The following is a 15,439-nucleotide window of genomic DNA, read 5'->3' as shown; positions in this document are numbered from 1 at the left end:
TTTGTCCAATATTTGACCGTAGGAACTTTGACCTCAACAATGGTCTCTTTATCCAGTCCTGTTGAAACATCCCAGCATTTTTATTAACTAAGAAAATAAAGGTTTTCTTTTTTGTAATGGGGGTTGTAACATTCATTTATGTTATGTTTTTGTACAATGTTTACATCTACTGTACATTTTTAGTGCTTGATATTTTAGGATCTAAATTACTATAAAGCCTTGTATTATGCTTGCATCCAGAGGTTTCCATTTAGTTGGAATATGGAATGCTGAAATGCAGAATGAGTAAAACAAATATTTGCATTGACCAATTTACTGGGGTTGGGTATCTCATCAGGATAATGGTAAATACTAATGATAATCTGTTGTCATTGCCTCATACATGGTAACAATGACATTAAAAATAATATTATTTCTATATGGGTGTCACTAAAGGAAGGAAGACAGTTTTCATCTGTGATTAAAAAAAAAATTATATCTATCTCAAGCAGTTGGATTTTGTGCACCTCCTCACGACAATGTCCATAGAAATTGATTAGGTTTTCCACTCATGGAGACACTGCTGAACTGCTTTCCTTACACAGAGGTTTGTTCATTGAGATAAACCCATAAGAAACAACTGAGGGAGGCAGGGAAAAGACAAGTGTGTACTGCTGCTGTTTACACTGCAGGAAGTTGCAATCCTAAAAGTACTTGGTCTGCATCCTCTCTTCAAAAACACTATACAACGATACATTAATGTGTAGAAAGTAATCTGCACGTTTAAAATTGATGCCTGGAAGTCGTTAAAAATGAAAGAGCTTTTAGAGTTGGCAGGTGGCGATCCTGAGGTTTGTGCTTGTACTCCTCTACAGGGAATCATCTTGGGCAGCATCCTCTTCCCTCTCCGCGTCACACTGACAACTTTACTTTTCCTCATCACCTGGCCTTTGGCGCGACTAAGACTGGCTGGCCTGTCTCAGGAGGAGTGTTCCCGACCCGTCAGAGGGTGGCGCTACTGGCTCTTACACCCCATAGTCTGGCTTCTTAGTAGAGCTGTATTTTTTTCCCTGGGATTCCTGTGGGTGAAGGTCAAAGGCCGCAGGGCTGACTTGAAGGAGGCGCCAGTGCTGGTTGTTGCACCTCACAGCAGCTTTCTGGACATGTTAGTTCTTCTTCCAACACAGCACCCCACCGTGGTCTCCCGCTCAGAGAACAGCAACATACCAGTCATTGGAGGTGAGGAAGTGAAATGACGATGTTAGTTGAATTAAGAGATGTAGAAAAAGCCTGTAATCTCAGGTACACGTTTGTGTAGCTTTGTTTTAATCAACTGCTCTAATTTGTTTGAGGACAATTTGTTTTTTCTTGCTTAAAAAAACTTTTTTTTTTAAATTCTGAGAAGTTCAAAATCTCAATCTTAATCTAAATTTTAGAGAAACCTAAACAAAGCAATTATACTAGGGTATGGTGTATAGTCCGATCTGGGCTTGGTTGTAGAGATGAAACAGAGTCATGATTAAATAATGAACCTTCAAACCTTAAAAAAATACCCAGCAGATGAGTGTGAATAAGATGATACTGAATTGACAGCTTGACTGATCGGTCTGGTTGCAGTTGAATGATGACAAATGTGAAAGCTGTCAGTTGCAAAATGACTGTGATTTTTTTATATAAGAAGACAACGGTTTCAAAATTTTAAAAAGTTATTTTTAATATTGTCACCTTTTCAAGTTTTGCATGCAGTGTGGTAACTTGATTTACCTGATGGTTTTTTTTTGCCCCTCCTTAAGTTCACCCTCGTCACTGACAACAAACAGGTGTAGAAGACATGTGTTGAGAGTCGTTCCTTAAATTATCTTTTTCTCCTTTAAAAACATCTTATTGAAACCAGCCCAGTTTCCGACTTCTAATCTTGGCATGAAATAACCCGGATGACTAAGAACTTACTGTACACAGACAGAATTTGATGTAATTTCATGACTTTGTTCACTGTACTGGTAAACATCAACCAAATAAACCCAATGATTTGTATACTTTATGCAGGGTCAGGGACAGCAACACTGTAGCCTGTCTTAGGGTTTAATCAGATAACCTGTGTCTGTTCTGGATTTGCATAGTTCATAGGAAAGAGTCCACATGGTTACCATTGGGTTGTGATAGTGATCTCTTTATTGAGGTTTCTGTGATTTGTGTTTTTTTTTTGTTGAGGTTGTTGTGTTGCTTTCTGAAATGTATGGTGGAAGCTCTAGTCAAGTTGACCTAATGTTTTTTATACATTTATGGATTTTTTTTTTTTTTTAACTCAACTGCTTGTTACTTACTTTGAAGACACATTCCACGTTACAAATTAGTCCAGTGAAAATGAAGGAATGCAAGGAAGTCCAAAGAAAAATAACTGGCTCCCTCCTTATGCTACCACTTGAGGCCACTGCTTCCTGTTTAGCTTTCTTGACTGTTTAATCCTGGTTTGGTTTAATTCTTATTTTTTTCTCTTCTTACACTCAGCTTTGCTGGAGTATAACCAGTCGGTGCTAGTGAGCAGGAAGGATCCAGAGTCAAGGAAAAAGGCTGCCACACAGCTCAATGAGAGGCTGACCTCCAATGGCTACTGGCCACAGGTACAGAGGCTTAAACAAGCTGTGACTCTGCAGTTTAAAACTCTGTTAGACCACGAAAACAGGAAATAACACTGGGTTGCACAGCGGACATGTCAGCCGGGCTGGGTATCAGCGCCATCAGGACGATTGTGAGACTTCTGTAACTAAGCCCAAACGAAGATGCTGACACAGATGACAGTTAACAACCCTTATTTTTCTTTATAATAATGTGCGATCCTGTGCTGTGTCATATACGGTCCGTCTGTCTTAGCCAATATGCGCTCCTCTGTTCACTGTGTCGCCACTCCTGCGTGCTCCCTTTTGCAGCTTTGCGCTAACCTCCGCCACGCTTCCAAAATGTGCATTTATTTATCCATCATCGTTCGCTTATCGGGGCCGGGTCACAGGGGTAACTGTCAGAGCAGGGACACCCAGACACTTCCTACAGCTCTCCTGAGGGGATCCCGAGGCGTTCCCAGGCCAGCCAAGCAACATAGCATGTCCTGGGACTTCCTCTGGGTCTCCTCCTAGTGGGACACGACCCGAGCACCTCTGGGGGCAGCAGGCGTCTGGGGGGCATACAATGTAAATGCCCATACCTATAATTTTCATTGAATTTTAATTCATAATTAGAATGTATTTTGTACTACATATTGGTCTAGATGCTGATGTTTCCAGAGGGGACGACAACCAATGGACAGGCTCTCATCAAATTCAAGCCTGGTGAGTTTTTACCATCTGAAAGTCATGACATTTTATGTCTGATCTTTATGGCTGTGTATTTCTAACATGAGCACACATTCAACCATTTTAAACCACAAACAATGGCATACAATCAATTTATCTTCTTAGTTGACTGTAGGTGTGAATGACGTACAAAATATCGCAAGCAAATTTGCAGCTGAAAAGGTTTTCAGATCAATTCAGTCAATGAAACGAGAGGATGCCAAATGTGTCTTTTTACATAGATCTCTTATCAGTATTACAGGTTTTATCAGCCCATGTCTGAAGTATTATACTGACACTGTGCACATTAAAAAACATGTTCATCTCCTTTTAGATATGAAGGAGTGAACTGTGGTCAAAACAAATGTTTTTTTGGGAGTTTTTTTTCAAGCATTTATTTTTTTCATTTACTTCTTACCTTCTGTGTCTTTGACACTTTTTCTCTGTCTCCTATCATTAGGTGCCTTCCTCGCTGGAGTCCCAGTCCAACCTGTTCTGTTGCGTTACCCCAACAAACTGGTGAGTGGAAAGAAAAAACAACAACAGGAGTGACTGCCTGAGTCACTGATGCACACAACAGCTATTTCCTCATCATAGGAACATAGTGAAGGGATAAGTCAACACTTATATGAAGTCCATTCAGATTTATGGCCATTTTTGAAGTTTGACTTTGACTAAAATTCTGTAGTTATACAGAGGTGTGTCATGTTCAAATTGTAATCACAAAAGGCTCCTACATCAGCAAAGGTGATGACTGTCATTGATAAGACTCTGATATATAGATACGCTTTGTTTACAAAAGTAGTTTTTTTTTCAGAGGCTGCCTAAGAGGCCTTTAAAGTGATAGTTTTGAATGGGAACAGATGTTTGGTCTTTTCTCTTTCTTTTTTTTCTCTTTTTACCTTTCTCCGTCACCTTGTCACATACCTCCTTCCTGACTGTGACACTGCACACCAGTGTTTACTCACTCATTCCTGTCAGGGTGTGTTGACAGGGGAGTGTGAGCAGTATTACACACATTTCAACAATTCTATCAGTGTGGGATCTATAAAGTTCAGTCTAATCTAATGGCTGCAATAAAGAATTACGGTAAATGTATTCCCTGTCTCGGCCCTGGCTGATACTGTTAAGAAAGACTGTTTTTGTGTGCGTCTCTTTTTATTGTGTCCACTGTTTGACAATGGTGTGTTTATGACTCTTCATCAGGATACTGTTCGCTGGACGTACAAAGGAACAGCCTGGTAAGTTTTTGTGTTTTTTTTTTTGTTTGTTTTTATATATATATATATATTTATTTATTTTTTAATTAATTAATTAATTAATTTTTTAATCTTGGAACTGCAAGGCTGCACAGATGTAGAGTCTAGAATTGCTTCAGTGTTCAAACCTGTACACATTATAATTGTGGTGTAACCTGGCGAAAAACACGACAGCTATATTTTTGTCCTTGTGTATACTTCCTGTATGAACAGTCATGTATTTTACATACAGACAGTACAGATGTTGGTATGGATGCTGCACTCGGAGCATATGTGTCATCTCAACTGACACATTTATATTAATTAGTTTTTTATGTAGACAATAAACTTGATGTCTTTGTTCAAGGTACGAGGCTCTGTGGCACACGACGTCTCAGTTTTACACCAACACAACAGTAGAGGTATGATTACACCTTTTACAACTGTGTGTGTGTGTGTGTGTGTGTGTGTGTCTGTCTGTCTGTCTGCTGGAAAAAAACTCACCTGGCTGCTCTCTGTCATCACTGACTGGAGTAACAGGTGGATGCCATTGATCTCATTCAGGAGTTATGAAGGGTGTGGTCAATGTATGCCTAGATATTTCTCTTACCTTCTATTTTCTTTAAATTTCTACTCTGAGTACACACAGTTCTAGTCAAATCATTCCAGCTCTGCTCGATTCTTTAAATTACTCTGTCTTTTCTGATGTTGGTGTAATGTTTTGTTTTTTCTTTTACTGAAGAGGAAACAACAACAACTTGTTTGTCAAATGCTTCTGATTGTAGGATTTCAGATAATCTAATGTTTCTATCTTTTTCAACAAATGAATGTCAGAATTCTTCGGAGCTATGTTCTTTTTTTTGTGCTTATGGTGTAAAGGCTGTCGTTTGTTTATTCCGCCTCCTGTGTCAGTGTTAGGTGACGAAGCTTCCTTATGGTGATGACTCAGTAAGGGTCATCAACCTTTTTGAAACTGAGAGTCACTTCAAGGACACTCAGTAATACAAAGAGCCCTGTTGATACAGACTTCCTGAACAATTGAATAATAATAAGTTCTAGGACATACAATAGTAGACATTCTTAGCATCACCATTGCACCCATTTGAATATCATTGCCAGTGGAACTGATTTAAACAGTAACAATTTTTGACCCTCTTGTTGACTAGTTTTATTTTAGAACATGACCCATAGGCACATTAGGTAGTCCATGGGGGCTACCAGGTTGCCCCCTGGGCACCACATTGGTGACCTCTGACGAAGATGATCTGAAGTGTTAGTTTACACTTCAGCCTTGTAGGACTTTAAATGGAAAGTGACTACTTCACCAAAGGAGCTTTAGAAATGTGACTACACAACCTTTCACAAGGAGGAAAAATATGAAACTGCAGTTTTTAATGATTTCCAAAAAGGGTAAGAACATTCATAAAAGCATGTATGTACATGCATTTTTTCTTAAGTAAATAGATTTCTGTCTTTTTGTTTGTTTGTTTTTTTCTTTAGTATTTGCCAGTCTACAACCCTTCAGAGGAGGAGAAGAAAAACCCAGGTCTGTACGCAGACAACGTCCAGGCACTCATGGCAAAGTAAGGTTTCAACTTTATTGTTAAGAATATTTGGGAAAACTGTATTACAACAGTAATAAAATGTAACTTCTCGTCTCCCACAGGGCGCTGGGAGTCCCAGCTACTGATTATGTGATGGAGGGAGGAGTTCCTGTCAGTAAACTGGGAGGACTCTCTCTCCCACTGGAGTCTCCTGCCAGGGCAACTCTGTCACTGCTGCAGAAAGCTGGGTAAGACCAGACAACTGTCCCCGCTCTATTTGTCGTCCTCACACTCTTGCAGATTCTTCACTCTACTCCCTCTCATCGTGTATCAGTCTGCAGACACCAGACGTGGAAGCAACTCTGGAGCGAATGAGTGACAGGTGCCAGTCTGAAGTTCAGGGGTCAAAGGTCTGTGCCGAGGAACTAGCAACTCTGCTCGGACTGAAGGACAGAGAGATGGCAGTCGAGCTGTGTGCTCTCTATTCCAAGGTAGGTTTTTACACAGCACACTAGAGGGCGCTGTCTTCACTTAGTTATTTTTATGTGGAGTTTGTCAACACTATAATTGTTGCAAACTCCAAAGCACTTCATCTCAAATTTGATGAGTTTTATGTGGAGGTTTTTTAAAAATTATATTTTATATTGTAAGATGCCATGTACCAAGTGTGACAAAAGGAAATTACCATAAGACAACATCTTAGGAAGATGTACTAATGTTCTGTGCTGTCCTCAGGATGAGAGTGTGAACATCCGACAGTTGTATCTGAGCATCGCTGCAGTCTCAGGATTTGTCAGCTTCAAGTCAATGCTTCACTCTGCTTTCAGTGTGAGTTCTCCAACTTTTCATATCTGATCATTTCAAATGGTATGAGGCTGTAAAGGAGTTATGTTTGTTTCATTAGGTCTCTAAACTAGATTTGACTATTAAAATATAAGCACGTATTTGGGCACGTCAATACAGATCCTGTGGTGTATTATCCAACAGTCTTTAAATCTTTACTTTTTTAAATCACACAAATATTGCCACACAAATGCACATTTAATATCAATACTTCAAATACTTCACTCTGTAAGATTGAATAAACCAGAAGAATAAATATGTTGGATCTGCTGCCGATTTTTAAGTTCATTCATTTCTTTGTGTGTTCCAGATGTTTGACAAGGAGAACAAAGGCAGCCTGGCGGCTGAAGAGCTGTCCGGCCTGATGGGGGCGCTGCTTGGCTTTCCTCAGCACAGTACTGCTGATCTCTACAAGGAGGCCTCGCCCTGCACTGAAAGTGAGTTCCTGGGCTCACTGTTCACAAACCACTGAACTTGAACATTATTTCAGGAGCCAATATGATAAAAAGTTACATCAACATTAATGCTCTTACAATCCTACAAACAGACATGCAACACTAATGACATTAGCCTCAGTGACTTGTTTACAATTAGGTTTCCCAAATTAGGAACCAGTGGTTCCCTGGTCTGAATGGTTTGACTATAGGGATTTCAATGGCATTTCATTTGTAAAATAAGTGTAAAATATAAATCATCATAATACTGCAATATTGTGCAGTATTAAAATAGCACATTGGATTGTATTATTTGTAAAAAGAAGTGGCTAAAACATTCAAATCTTTTTGTTTCTACAGATGATCTGCTCAGAGTGCTGACAGACCATCCCACCTATCAGAGGCTGTGGAATGAGTACCTGCAGCCGGAGACGTGGTCTCCCCTGCCCTACACCTCGTTGGCCAACGGCAATACCCTAAATAACAACGGAAATTTGCACCACGGAAATGTCCACAACAGAAGCGTGCACGACAGCAATGGTTCCCTGCACCACAGCAAAAAGTTCCATTGACTACTTTCCATCAGATACTTCTTTGTTCCATGACGCTGCAGCACATGAGCACATTAACATCAGACTCTGTGACAGCAGTATTGTATTGAATTTTATTTCCATATTCTGTGAATGTCTTGTATAAATATGTTTACAAGTGTGAGTTTTATGACTATTTATAAAAAAAAGTTTTGTTAAAAGTTTTTCTATAGTTTATTTTTTATGGGAAGGGTTTTGTTTTTTTAAAGAAACCAGTTTATTCTCAAATAAATTGTTCTTACGTCCAATGGAAAACTGAAAATAAAATGTGAATTATTTGATAAAATATGGGTTATTTGTCCGTTTTCTTCCTTCTTCTCAGTGTTTTTGATACCTTTTCTTTAGGCTCATGGCCTTGATGCTGACTATTACGAGCAGATTCTTTCCATTGTTTCCTATTAAGAAAACCTGGTTGTTTTCCTCTTGTTCTTGTGACTTCAGTTTCATTTTTCTCTTCTGGGTTTTTATTTGCCTTTCTTTTGCCTCTGACTGTTTCTCCTGCAGTCAAAGTGGATGAACTCGGAGTCATATCAGCCTTTGATCTAGTCCTTGTGTTGAGCGAACTGGTCTCTAGAGTTTCTTCCTCATCCTTAGAATCTTTATCTTCCTCAGTCAAGTCTTTGGCACTTTTTGATTCCAACTTCCTTTTCTTTGTGAGGCTTTCAGAGATTTCCAACTCTGTTTCAGACTGATTTACAGTCACCTCCGCAGACGTCTGCTGATCTTGATCATACGTGTTTGGACTGTTCAGATCATTGTGGTCTAGATCAGATGATTGAAGATGATCTTCTTTCAGCTCATTTATTGCCTTTTCATTCGGTCCAGTTTCACTCTCTCGTGCTTCGTCATCCTTTGTCTTTGTTGGATTAGTCTTACAGTTATCGTCAGCTTCCTCAGATTTGTTGGAACAAATGGAATCGTCGGTGTCTTGTTTGACTTGGTTCTTTAACAGATGTTCTGTTTTTCCACTGTCACCCAATGCTAGTTCTTCTAAAACTTTCTCTTCAGTCCATGTGGTTGGAGTTTCTGGTTCAGCTGCACAAACTGGACTGTTGATTCTGGAAACTATATTTTTGCTGTGTTTGTTTGAAGGTAGATCATTGTCCACCTCATTTTGGTCACCAGAACTCTTTACATTAAGACTTAATTCCGAACCCTCACACAAACGCTCATTCACTTCTTGTGTGTCCTGCACTGTCTTTTCAGGTGTAAGCAAGAGCTCCATTCTCTCCAACACTGACTGGCAAATTTTCTGGATTGCAATTTCCGTCATGATGTTGTCTTGATGCATTTCGGTCTCAGGTTTGGTGTAAGGACCTGACTTACTGGTTTCTTGTTCCCTTTTGTCCTCCAGTTCACATCCATTTTCCAGTCCTACAGCTGTGTCATCAACCTCCTGTTCTTCTAACTCTTCCATTCTGGTTATGTCAAAGAGCTGAAAACCAATTGAAGGAAGTTAACATTGGCATCATTTGCTTTTCTGTGAGCCACAAGCTCCCAAGGAAACAAATAAAATAAACTTTCCTGATTTTTTTGATACCCAAATATTACCTCTTCTCTTGCGTCAATCAGTGGCAAAAGGTCAAAGGGCTCAGAGTCTGAATCCCATCCACAAATGAGAGTATGTGACGTCTCCGTAGTCTCCTCCGGCTCCAGCTAAGTGCGACATGAGTGGGACACGTCATCAGGTCACAAAGTGGTACCGCATTTTAATTAGACTGGAGCACTGGTTTTTAAAGCCAGGGTCCATCATGGACTTTCTCTGAGTGGAGGGTCACTGGAATTATATTCTTTATATACAGACACATGGTACAAGAGAAGTCACGTGTCTGAACAGACTTCTTATGGTATCAAAATAAAGGGATGTAGAATAAAACATGCAAATGCCTGGTCACTTAAGCAGTGGCGTACCATCAAAGCCTCACCTGCTGGTGACATATTTTTAAAGATTTATTATAATCACCATCCAGCATCTTATAAAATAAAGTTTTCTCTGCATTTACTTCTTCTGTCGAGACAACGTTCTAGGTCTGAAGGGATTAAAAACCTTATTCTATAGATACAACAGGCCAGACTGGACTTTCAGCATTAGTGGGGACGGAGATAAAAACAGACTTGTTGTTAGAACTAGATCGTACAGAGAATCTGTACAACAGAGGAATTGAACTCTTCCTGAAAGAAAACAGAGAAGGATGAATGTTATGAACAACTAATTTGAAGTTTTGGTGAGTAAAATGATTTTGTCTTTTTAATAATATTGTAAATGTATTATGTTATTATTGATATATGTTATGTCGCAGCTGTGGCTGAACTGTACTGCGTAGGATTGTTGCTTTAGTCATGGAGTTATTATGGCTGCATGAGTTATCTAGGACAGAACCACCCGTTATACCATATTTCTGCATGGTATTGATGGTTTCTATGGTAACAGTGATGTCATTAAGATATACATTTTTCAGGCAGGACGCCACTGAAGGCTTAGATGAGAAACACGGTACGCCACTGCACAAAATTACAATTAAAATTAAATTTGTTAGCTATTAAAGCACACCATTTTTAAGAAATCGTCTTCTTGGAAGATTTTGTTGAGGTATTCCCAAAATGATGTATTCTCCAGCTCTGGCATTTCCTGTGTTTGGACGTTGTTTTCTTCATCTCTGTTTTCCTCCTTTCCCCCTTCCTCCTTTTTGTACAAAAATTAAGTTAAAACCCAATTTTATTGATATGCGTATGAATTGAAAACATTTTCAGGAATACTGTTTTACACACCTTCAGTGTCGTCGTCGTTGTATTGTCTTCCGGGTATTTTGCATGTTTGTTTTCTAGAGAAACTGAAATATTGAAAGAAGAAAATGAGCTCTGTTGGTAACTGGAGGTGCTCAGAAGAACCCCGGTTTACAAGGCTGATGTCACCTCTCTTTCTGAATCTTACCCTTACTCTCCTTTGACTTTCTCTTTGGCCTCAACCTCTGGCCTTCTGACTGAAACGTCTCAGTCTGCTGCTCACCCGCTGACTCTGCGGGTGGCCATGAGAAACTGTGCCAAGAACAAAAAGAGACCATAGATTTAGTCAACCAAAGCCTTGACTTCTCTGACTTCCTACAAACAGTACCATAGTATCACCGGTTCAAACTGAATTACTTTTTTAAGATAACAGGTAAATGAGACCCTGCCTGTTATATACCCAGTATCTGTCACATTTGATTATTTTATTTTATTAATCCTTTAAATTAATCATAATTTGCCAAAAGTGGCTTCACGATTTGATGGGCTTTTTTTCTCTCTCTCTTTTTTCTTTGTTTTTGGTTATTTTTGTTTTTTATGTGTGTTTATATGCATATGTTATAAACTAAAGAAAAATAAGTAAATTATATTTCTGTGATTCTGGAAGTATTGTACGTTTTCAATAAAAACATTTTGGGGGAAACGATCAAGAAAAATACATGGTTTTTAACTGCTTTAGGGGAAGATTATTTTTGGTTGTACAAACTTTCTATTCTTCAAAGAACTTTAGAGTTCGTTGTTGTGTTTGTACTATGGTGGGGTGAGTCGAGGACTTGTTTCAAGCAACACTCTCACCCTTAGACGTCACTAATTCTTACACAGTCAAGTGTATTTTGGTGTTGTGTACTTCTTACTGTCCAGTAAAGGAAGCATTATGTACAGGTGCTTGGTGCGGGTAAAACCTGCGTCTGTGACGATTTTCTGCCGCTGCACAGCCATTGGGTTGGACAAACGCACAGTCGTTGTAAAGTGGAGTTTGAGAGGCATAGGAATTAATTGCTAGGGTTGACAACAGGGGGTTCAAATGAGGCAGGATAGGGGCTGGTAGGGGTAAGGGCTGGAGGTTTTGTGGTGATGGGTATAGACAGGAAGTATCAGGAAGCTGTGGGATCTGGTGTTGTGGGGGATTTATCATCAGGCCCGAGTGGAAGTGCTGATGTCGAAGGGGCTGCTGGGACATGTTGGAATCCCACTGTGTTCCTAGCAGGGTTCTGAGATCTGCTGAGGCTCGGTGAACCTCTGCAACCAGGGAAGACCTTACAGACATGTCTTCAAAAGAGTGTAAAGTTCCTGTTCTTTTCTTTGGTTTTTTAAGTGGAGCTGGCATTATTAAAGTTGTATTGCTTCCCACTTTTCTTAATCTATAGTTGGTTCTGTTTTTAAACACAACTTCTACTATGTAGTGTTGACAGTGATATCATCAAAGTCATTAACATCTTCACAGCCACAGCCATCAAAATAGCCAACACTTGATAAAAGTCACATTAAGGGATGTCATAAAATCACAAGTACACCAAGTGACGCATCATAGTCAAAACGCATCACAGTCGTTAAACAGAAACACAGTTTAAAGTTGTTACTGTACATTATTTCAAATTTTCACTTTACCGTGATCTTTTCCCCCAACCCTTGTTTTACTGTATATCTGTGCTTTTTATTTACCTGGTACTCTTTGCTCCCTTTTTCTTCCTCCGTTTGCCTATTAATTCTCTTCTTTTTCTTTCAGCTTTGTCTGTTTTCCTTTTCAGGGGTTGCTGCAGCAAATCATTGATTTCCATCTCTCATCTCATCCCTGTTCTCTCCCTCTTCAACTATCTGCATATTCTGCCTCACTGCATCCATATATCTCTTTTGCCTATTAATTCTATAAAGGCAAAATGAAATTAAAGAAAAATGAACATAACTAAAAGGCATGGAAGCCGACCAGATAAAGGGTAAAGACAAAAGGCTGATTGAATGGTTAAATTTAAATTACTTTTACATTTTATAATAAAAATGTAATCATAATATTTTTTACAAAAAATGATAATTATTATTTAAAACCATAATCAAATCCACAAAAGTAAAAAAAAAATCATGAATATTACTTTTTATTATTGTTTTAGACACAATTAGCAACAATTACAAACCGTGTACTACTTTTTGGTTCTAACAAGAGACAACATATTATATTTTAGATATTTTAATTGAATGTCATTGAAAACAAGACAAATCATCATTTTGAAAGAATGTTTGTTTGGGGACTACATTAAAAAAAATGTTTCGGAAGCGGTGGTTGATTTAGAAAACGCCACGTCCCAGAATGCATCGCGTTCGGCTGCGTGACCGGATATGAGAGAGCGTATATCCGGATACCGTAGAATGAGGGAGAAATTCCGTTGCTAACACGCTACACGTGGAGTTTCAGAGAAGAGTTTTCCAAGAAACTCGCATTTCTCAGTTGTTTTTGAAATTGAAAACTTTTGTTTTTCGTCAAGTTACTTGAGAAATATTTTCTCGCGATGTTTCTGCAGTTTTACCTGAACGAGATCGGAGAGAGAGTCTACACTTTGAAGGTAACGTGGTGTTTACGTTTGTAACAGACTAATTACTAATTACAAAGTAATGTACTAATTACAAAGACGCAGTTTGTTCGAAATTTATTAAATTATTAAATCTTGTCTTTGATTATGCTAAGGATCTGGTTATACAATAGAGAATTACACTGTAAAAGTATAAGCCAGACGAAAAACAATGTTTCCGTGTTCGTGTGCCTATATGTATCTAGACATGAAAGAAGATGCAAGAACTCATATATTACTGTATAATACAAAGCAACTTTTCAAAACATTTTATCCTGATAGTTTAACTAAGAAGACTCAGGTTATTACTTTGGAAACATATTTTGCACTTTACTGCAGTTGTCACGTTTTTGCCCTCTCCAATGTGAAACAATATACATTTTAGTACCTTAATCAGTTTTTTTACCTAAACCTAATTAGGAACATGTGACACATTTGTTCTACCTGGGCGGAAACTTGACTGTTGATCTCTGGTTAATGTCTTGCCTATGTAACAGAGGTTAATAGGTATATAGTTATAATTTCACAAAATTGTTTTATTTGTTCTACCTGGGCGGAAACTTGACGTATATATTTTTGATATAAAAAGTCAGTCACACCCAACCTCTCCCTCTTTCTTCAGACTTTGTGGGAGAGGGGCTCAGGCAGTGTCCAGCAGGAAAATGTATTTTGTTCTATATGAATTCCGTCATATCAATAAAGGCGTTGGTGACAGCAGCACGACGGCACAACGCTGAAGCCACACCGGTTACACCTATGATAAAGCAACAAGAACTTCGTCTTCTTATTAAATATAGTCTTAGGATCCATTGATACTGTGGGTTCTTTATTGTGCTTATTGGCCATGGAATTAAAACTGCCAGTACACCTAATCAAATAACACAAATACATAGATACCACATGTTTTCTGGCTCTGGCAACCACTATGACAAAAAAATGTTATTACCTTATTGTGATGTTAACTTAGGAACAGTTTAGTTCTCAAGTCATTTAAATTGTCTTACTGTCACCAACAGAAGGTGGGTCCTGATGGGACACCCACTAGCTCCGCCCACCCAGCGCGCTTCTCCCCAGATGACAAGTTCTCCCGACATCGGGTGACCATCAAGAAGCGTTTCAACTTGCTGCTTACACAACAACCAAAGCCTGTTCTGTGATTATGAAGTGGACTGGGAGAAGGGGATATGGAAATGGATAAGACCAAGACTATGATGGCTGGAGATTGGACTGTTAAGAAAGAAGCAAGACACCATTTTGAGAACTGCATATTTGTTTGTCAGTGACATTTTTTTTTTCTGTGAATTTATATTCATGTAGAATAAAACCTCCAGATGGACTAAATCCTTGTCTATTTCCATGGTTTAAATGTTAAAAATGGTCAGGTATTACCTCTGAAAAGAGTATATAATAACATAATTAAAGATCTCAACATTTCTGTGTTTGAAACCTCCAGTGACAATGAAAGAATTCATGTTAAATATGTCGATAATAACTGATCTGAGAGGAAGTTCACATGATCTGACTTCTCAGAAAGGTGACTATGTTCTCTTGAATCTAACATCTTTGGAAGAGCATGTCCTTATGTGTTAATTTCTATTTTTCTTAACATGAACTAGGACAGGTAAACAGTTGTGAAAGTACTTCATCAGCAGTGCAAACAGCACTTGTGAGACAAAACCAAAACTGCAGAGGTGATCAATGTTTCTGTAACCTCTGGGTTGCAAAGATTTAAAAAAAAGTTTCTCACCATGTCTGGAACATTTGCTTTAAACTCCAATGTTCTCACCTTTCACTATTAGTGAAAGTTGTCTCATATATTAATTATTGTTATCCAAAAGTGTCAAAGTAGTTGTGTAGTGTTAAAATGTTCGCTAAAATAGTTTAAATTTTGTATATCTAATTTAGCAACAGAGATAACTAGTACCATTATCTGTTTTTCTGAAAGATTAATCATCTACAAAAACATTTAAAAATATAGAAATCGTTGGGTTCGTCTAGTTGAGATTAGTGTTGTTATATACCGCTAAAATCCTGAAGTTTTCACTTTCTTACATTGTTGTAAAAATATTTGAAGACTTTCAAAACCATCGCATAAAGTACAGCATTTTAATTTATACGGATAAAGTCTGTACTACATTTC

At 38.5% G+C, this 15,439-nt stretch overlaps 3 protein-coding genes across 10 annotated transcripts in view; 2 read left to right on the top strand and 1 right to left on the bottom strand.

Moving 5' to 3' along the window:
• Window positions 1-7,970, top strand: part of lpcat4 (lysophosphatidylcholine acyltransferase 4) — a 10,536-nt gene extending 2,566 nt beyond the window's left edge. For all 4 annotated transcript variants that reach the window (XM_025062872.1, XM_017033113.2, XM_008318210.3 and 1 more), the window contains 12 exons: window positions 855-1,218; window positions 2,488-2,600; window positions 3,242-3,302; window positions 3,766-3,824; window positions 4,512-4,546; window positions 4,911-4,965; window positions 6,044-6,126; window positions 6,210-6,335; window positions 6,422-6,578; window positions 6,823-6,915; window positions 7,241-7,367; window positions 7,725-7,970. In XM_025062872.1, the coding sequence (XP_024918640.1) occupies window positions 855-1,218; window positions 2,488-2,600; window positions 3,242-3,302; window positions 3,766-3,824; window positions 4,512-4,546; window positions 4,911-4,965; window positions 6,044-6,126; window positions 6,210-6,335; window positions 6,422-6,578; window positions 6,823-6,915; window positions 7,241-7,367; window positions 7,725-7,936 (1,485 nt within the window). In that variant the 3' untranslated portion in view covers window positions 7,937-7,970. The remainder of the gene's footprint in view (window positions 1-854; window positions 1,219-2,487; window positions 2,601-3,241; window positions 3,303-3,765; window positions 3,825-4,511; window positions 4,547-4,910; window positions 4,966-6,043; window positions 6,127-6,209; window positions 6,336-6,421; window positions 6,579-6,822; window positions 6,916-7,240; window positions 7,368-7,724) is intronic.
• A 256-nt stretch (window positions 7,971-8,226) lies between these two features.
• Window positions 8,227-12,675, bottom strand: LOC103384633 (serine/threonine-protein phosphatase 4 regulatory subunit 2-like). Of its 5 annotated transcripts, none has more exons than XM_017033095.2 (6): window positions 12,401-12,675; window positions 10,887-10,990; window positions 10,724-10,785; window positions 10,506-10,637; window positions 9,506-9,610; window positions 8,227-9,389 (listed from the first exon to the last, which is right to left on the bottom strand). In XM_017033095.2, exons 1-6 carry the CDS (start codon window positions 12,514-12,516, stop codon window positions 8,247-8,249), a joined length of 1,662 nt encoding a protein of 553 aa, XP_016888584.1. In that variant the 5' UTR covers window positions 12,517-12,675; the 3' UTR covers window positions 8,227-8,246. The 5 variants fall into 5 exon arrangements, with proteins under 5 accessions (XP_016888584.1, XP_008316451.1, XP_008316443.1 ...); XM_008318229.3 differs by lacking the exon at window positions 12,401-12,675 and adding an exon at window positions 11,593-12,383 and having other exon boundaries at window positions 10,506-10,634; XM_008318221.3 differs by lacking the exon at window positions 12,401-12,675 and adding an exon at window positions 11,593-12,381.
• Window positions 12,676-13,068: 393 nt separating this feature from the next.
• On the top strand, window positions 13,069-14,640 carry nop10 (NOP10 ribonucleoprotein homolog (yeast)). Its single transcript, XM_008318312.3, has 2 exons — window positions 13,069-13,293; window positions 14,316-14,640. The coding sequence occupies exons 1-2, from the start codon at window positions 13,240-13,242 to the stop codon at window positions 14,454-14,456; spliced, it is 195 nt and encodes a 64-aa protein (XP_008316534.1). The 5' UTR covers window positions 13,069-13,239; the 3' UTR covers window positions 14,457-14,640.
• Window positions 14,641-15,439: the final 799 nt, after the last annotated feature.

The sequence above is a fragment of the Cynoglossus semilaevis genome, chromosome 1 (assembly GCF_000523025.1).
Source record: "Cynoglossus semilaevis isolate Cse_v1.0 chromosome 1, Cse_v1.0, whole genome shotgun sequence".
NCBI classification, from domain to species: domain Eukaryota; kingdom Metazoa; phylum Chordata; class Actinopteri; order Pleuronectiformes; family Cynoglossidae; genus Cynoglossus; species Cynoglossus semilaevis.
This window is presented reverse-complemented; position numbering and strand designations above follow the sequence as displayed.

Bases quoted from the DNA above. Each gene is read 5' to 3' on its own strand.
- LOC103384633 (XM_008318221.3), bottom strand. From the start codon at position 12,065: ATGCCAGCTCCACTTAAAAAACCAAAGAAAAGAACAGGAACTTTACAC. The intron at 9,611-10,505 runs GTGTGCTTTAAT...TGTCGCACTTAG, and splicing joins AAGACGATTTCTTAAAAATG to CTGGAGCCGGAGGAGACTAC. The intron at 9,390-9,505 runs GTAATATTTGGG...ATTGGTTTTCAG, and splicing joins TGATTGACGCAAGAGAAGAG to CTCTTTGACATAACCAGAAT.
- nop10 (XM_008318312.3), top strand. From the start codon at position 13,240: ATGTTTCTGCAGTTTTACCTGAACGAGATCGGAGAGAGAGTCTACACT. The intron at 13,294-14,315 runs GTAACGTGGTGT...TGTCACCAACAG, and splicing joins AGAGAGTCTACACTTTGAAG to AAGGTGGGTCCTGATGGGAC.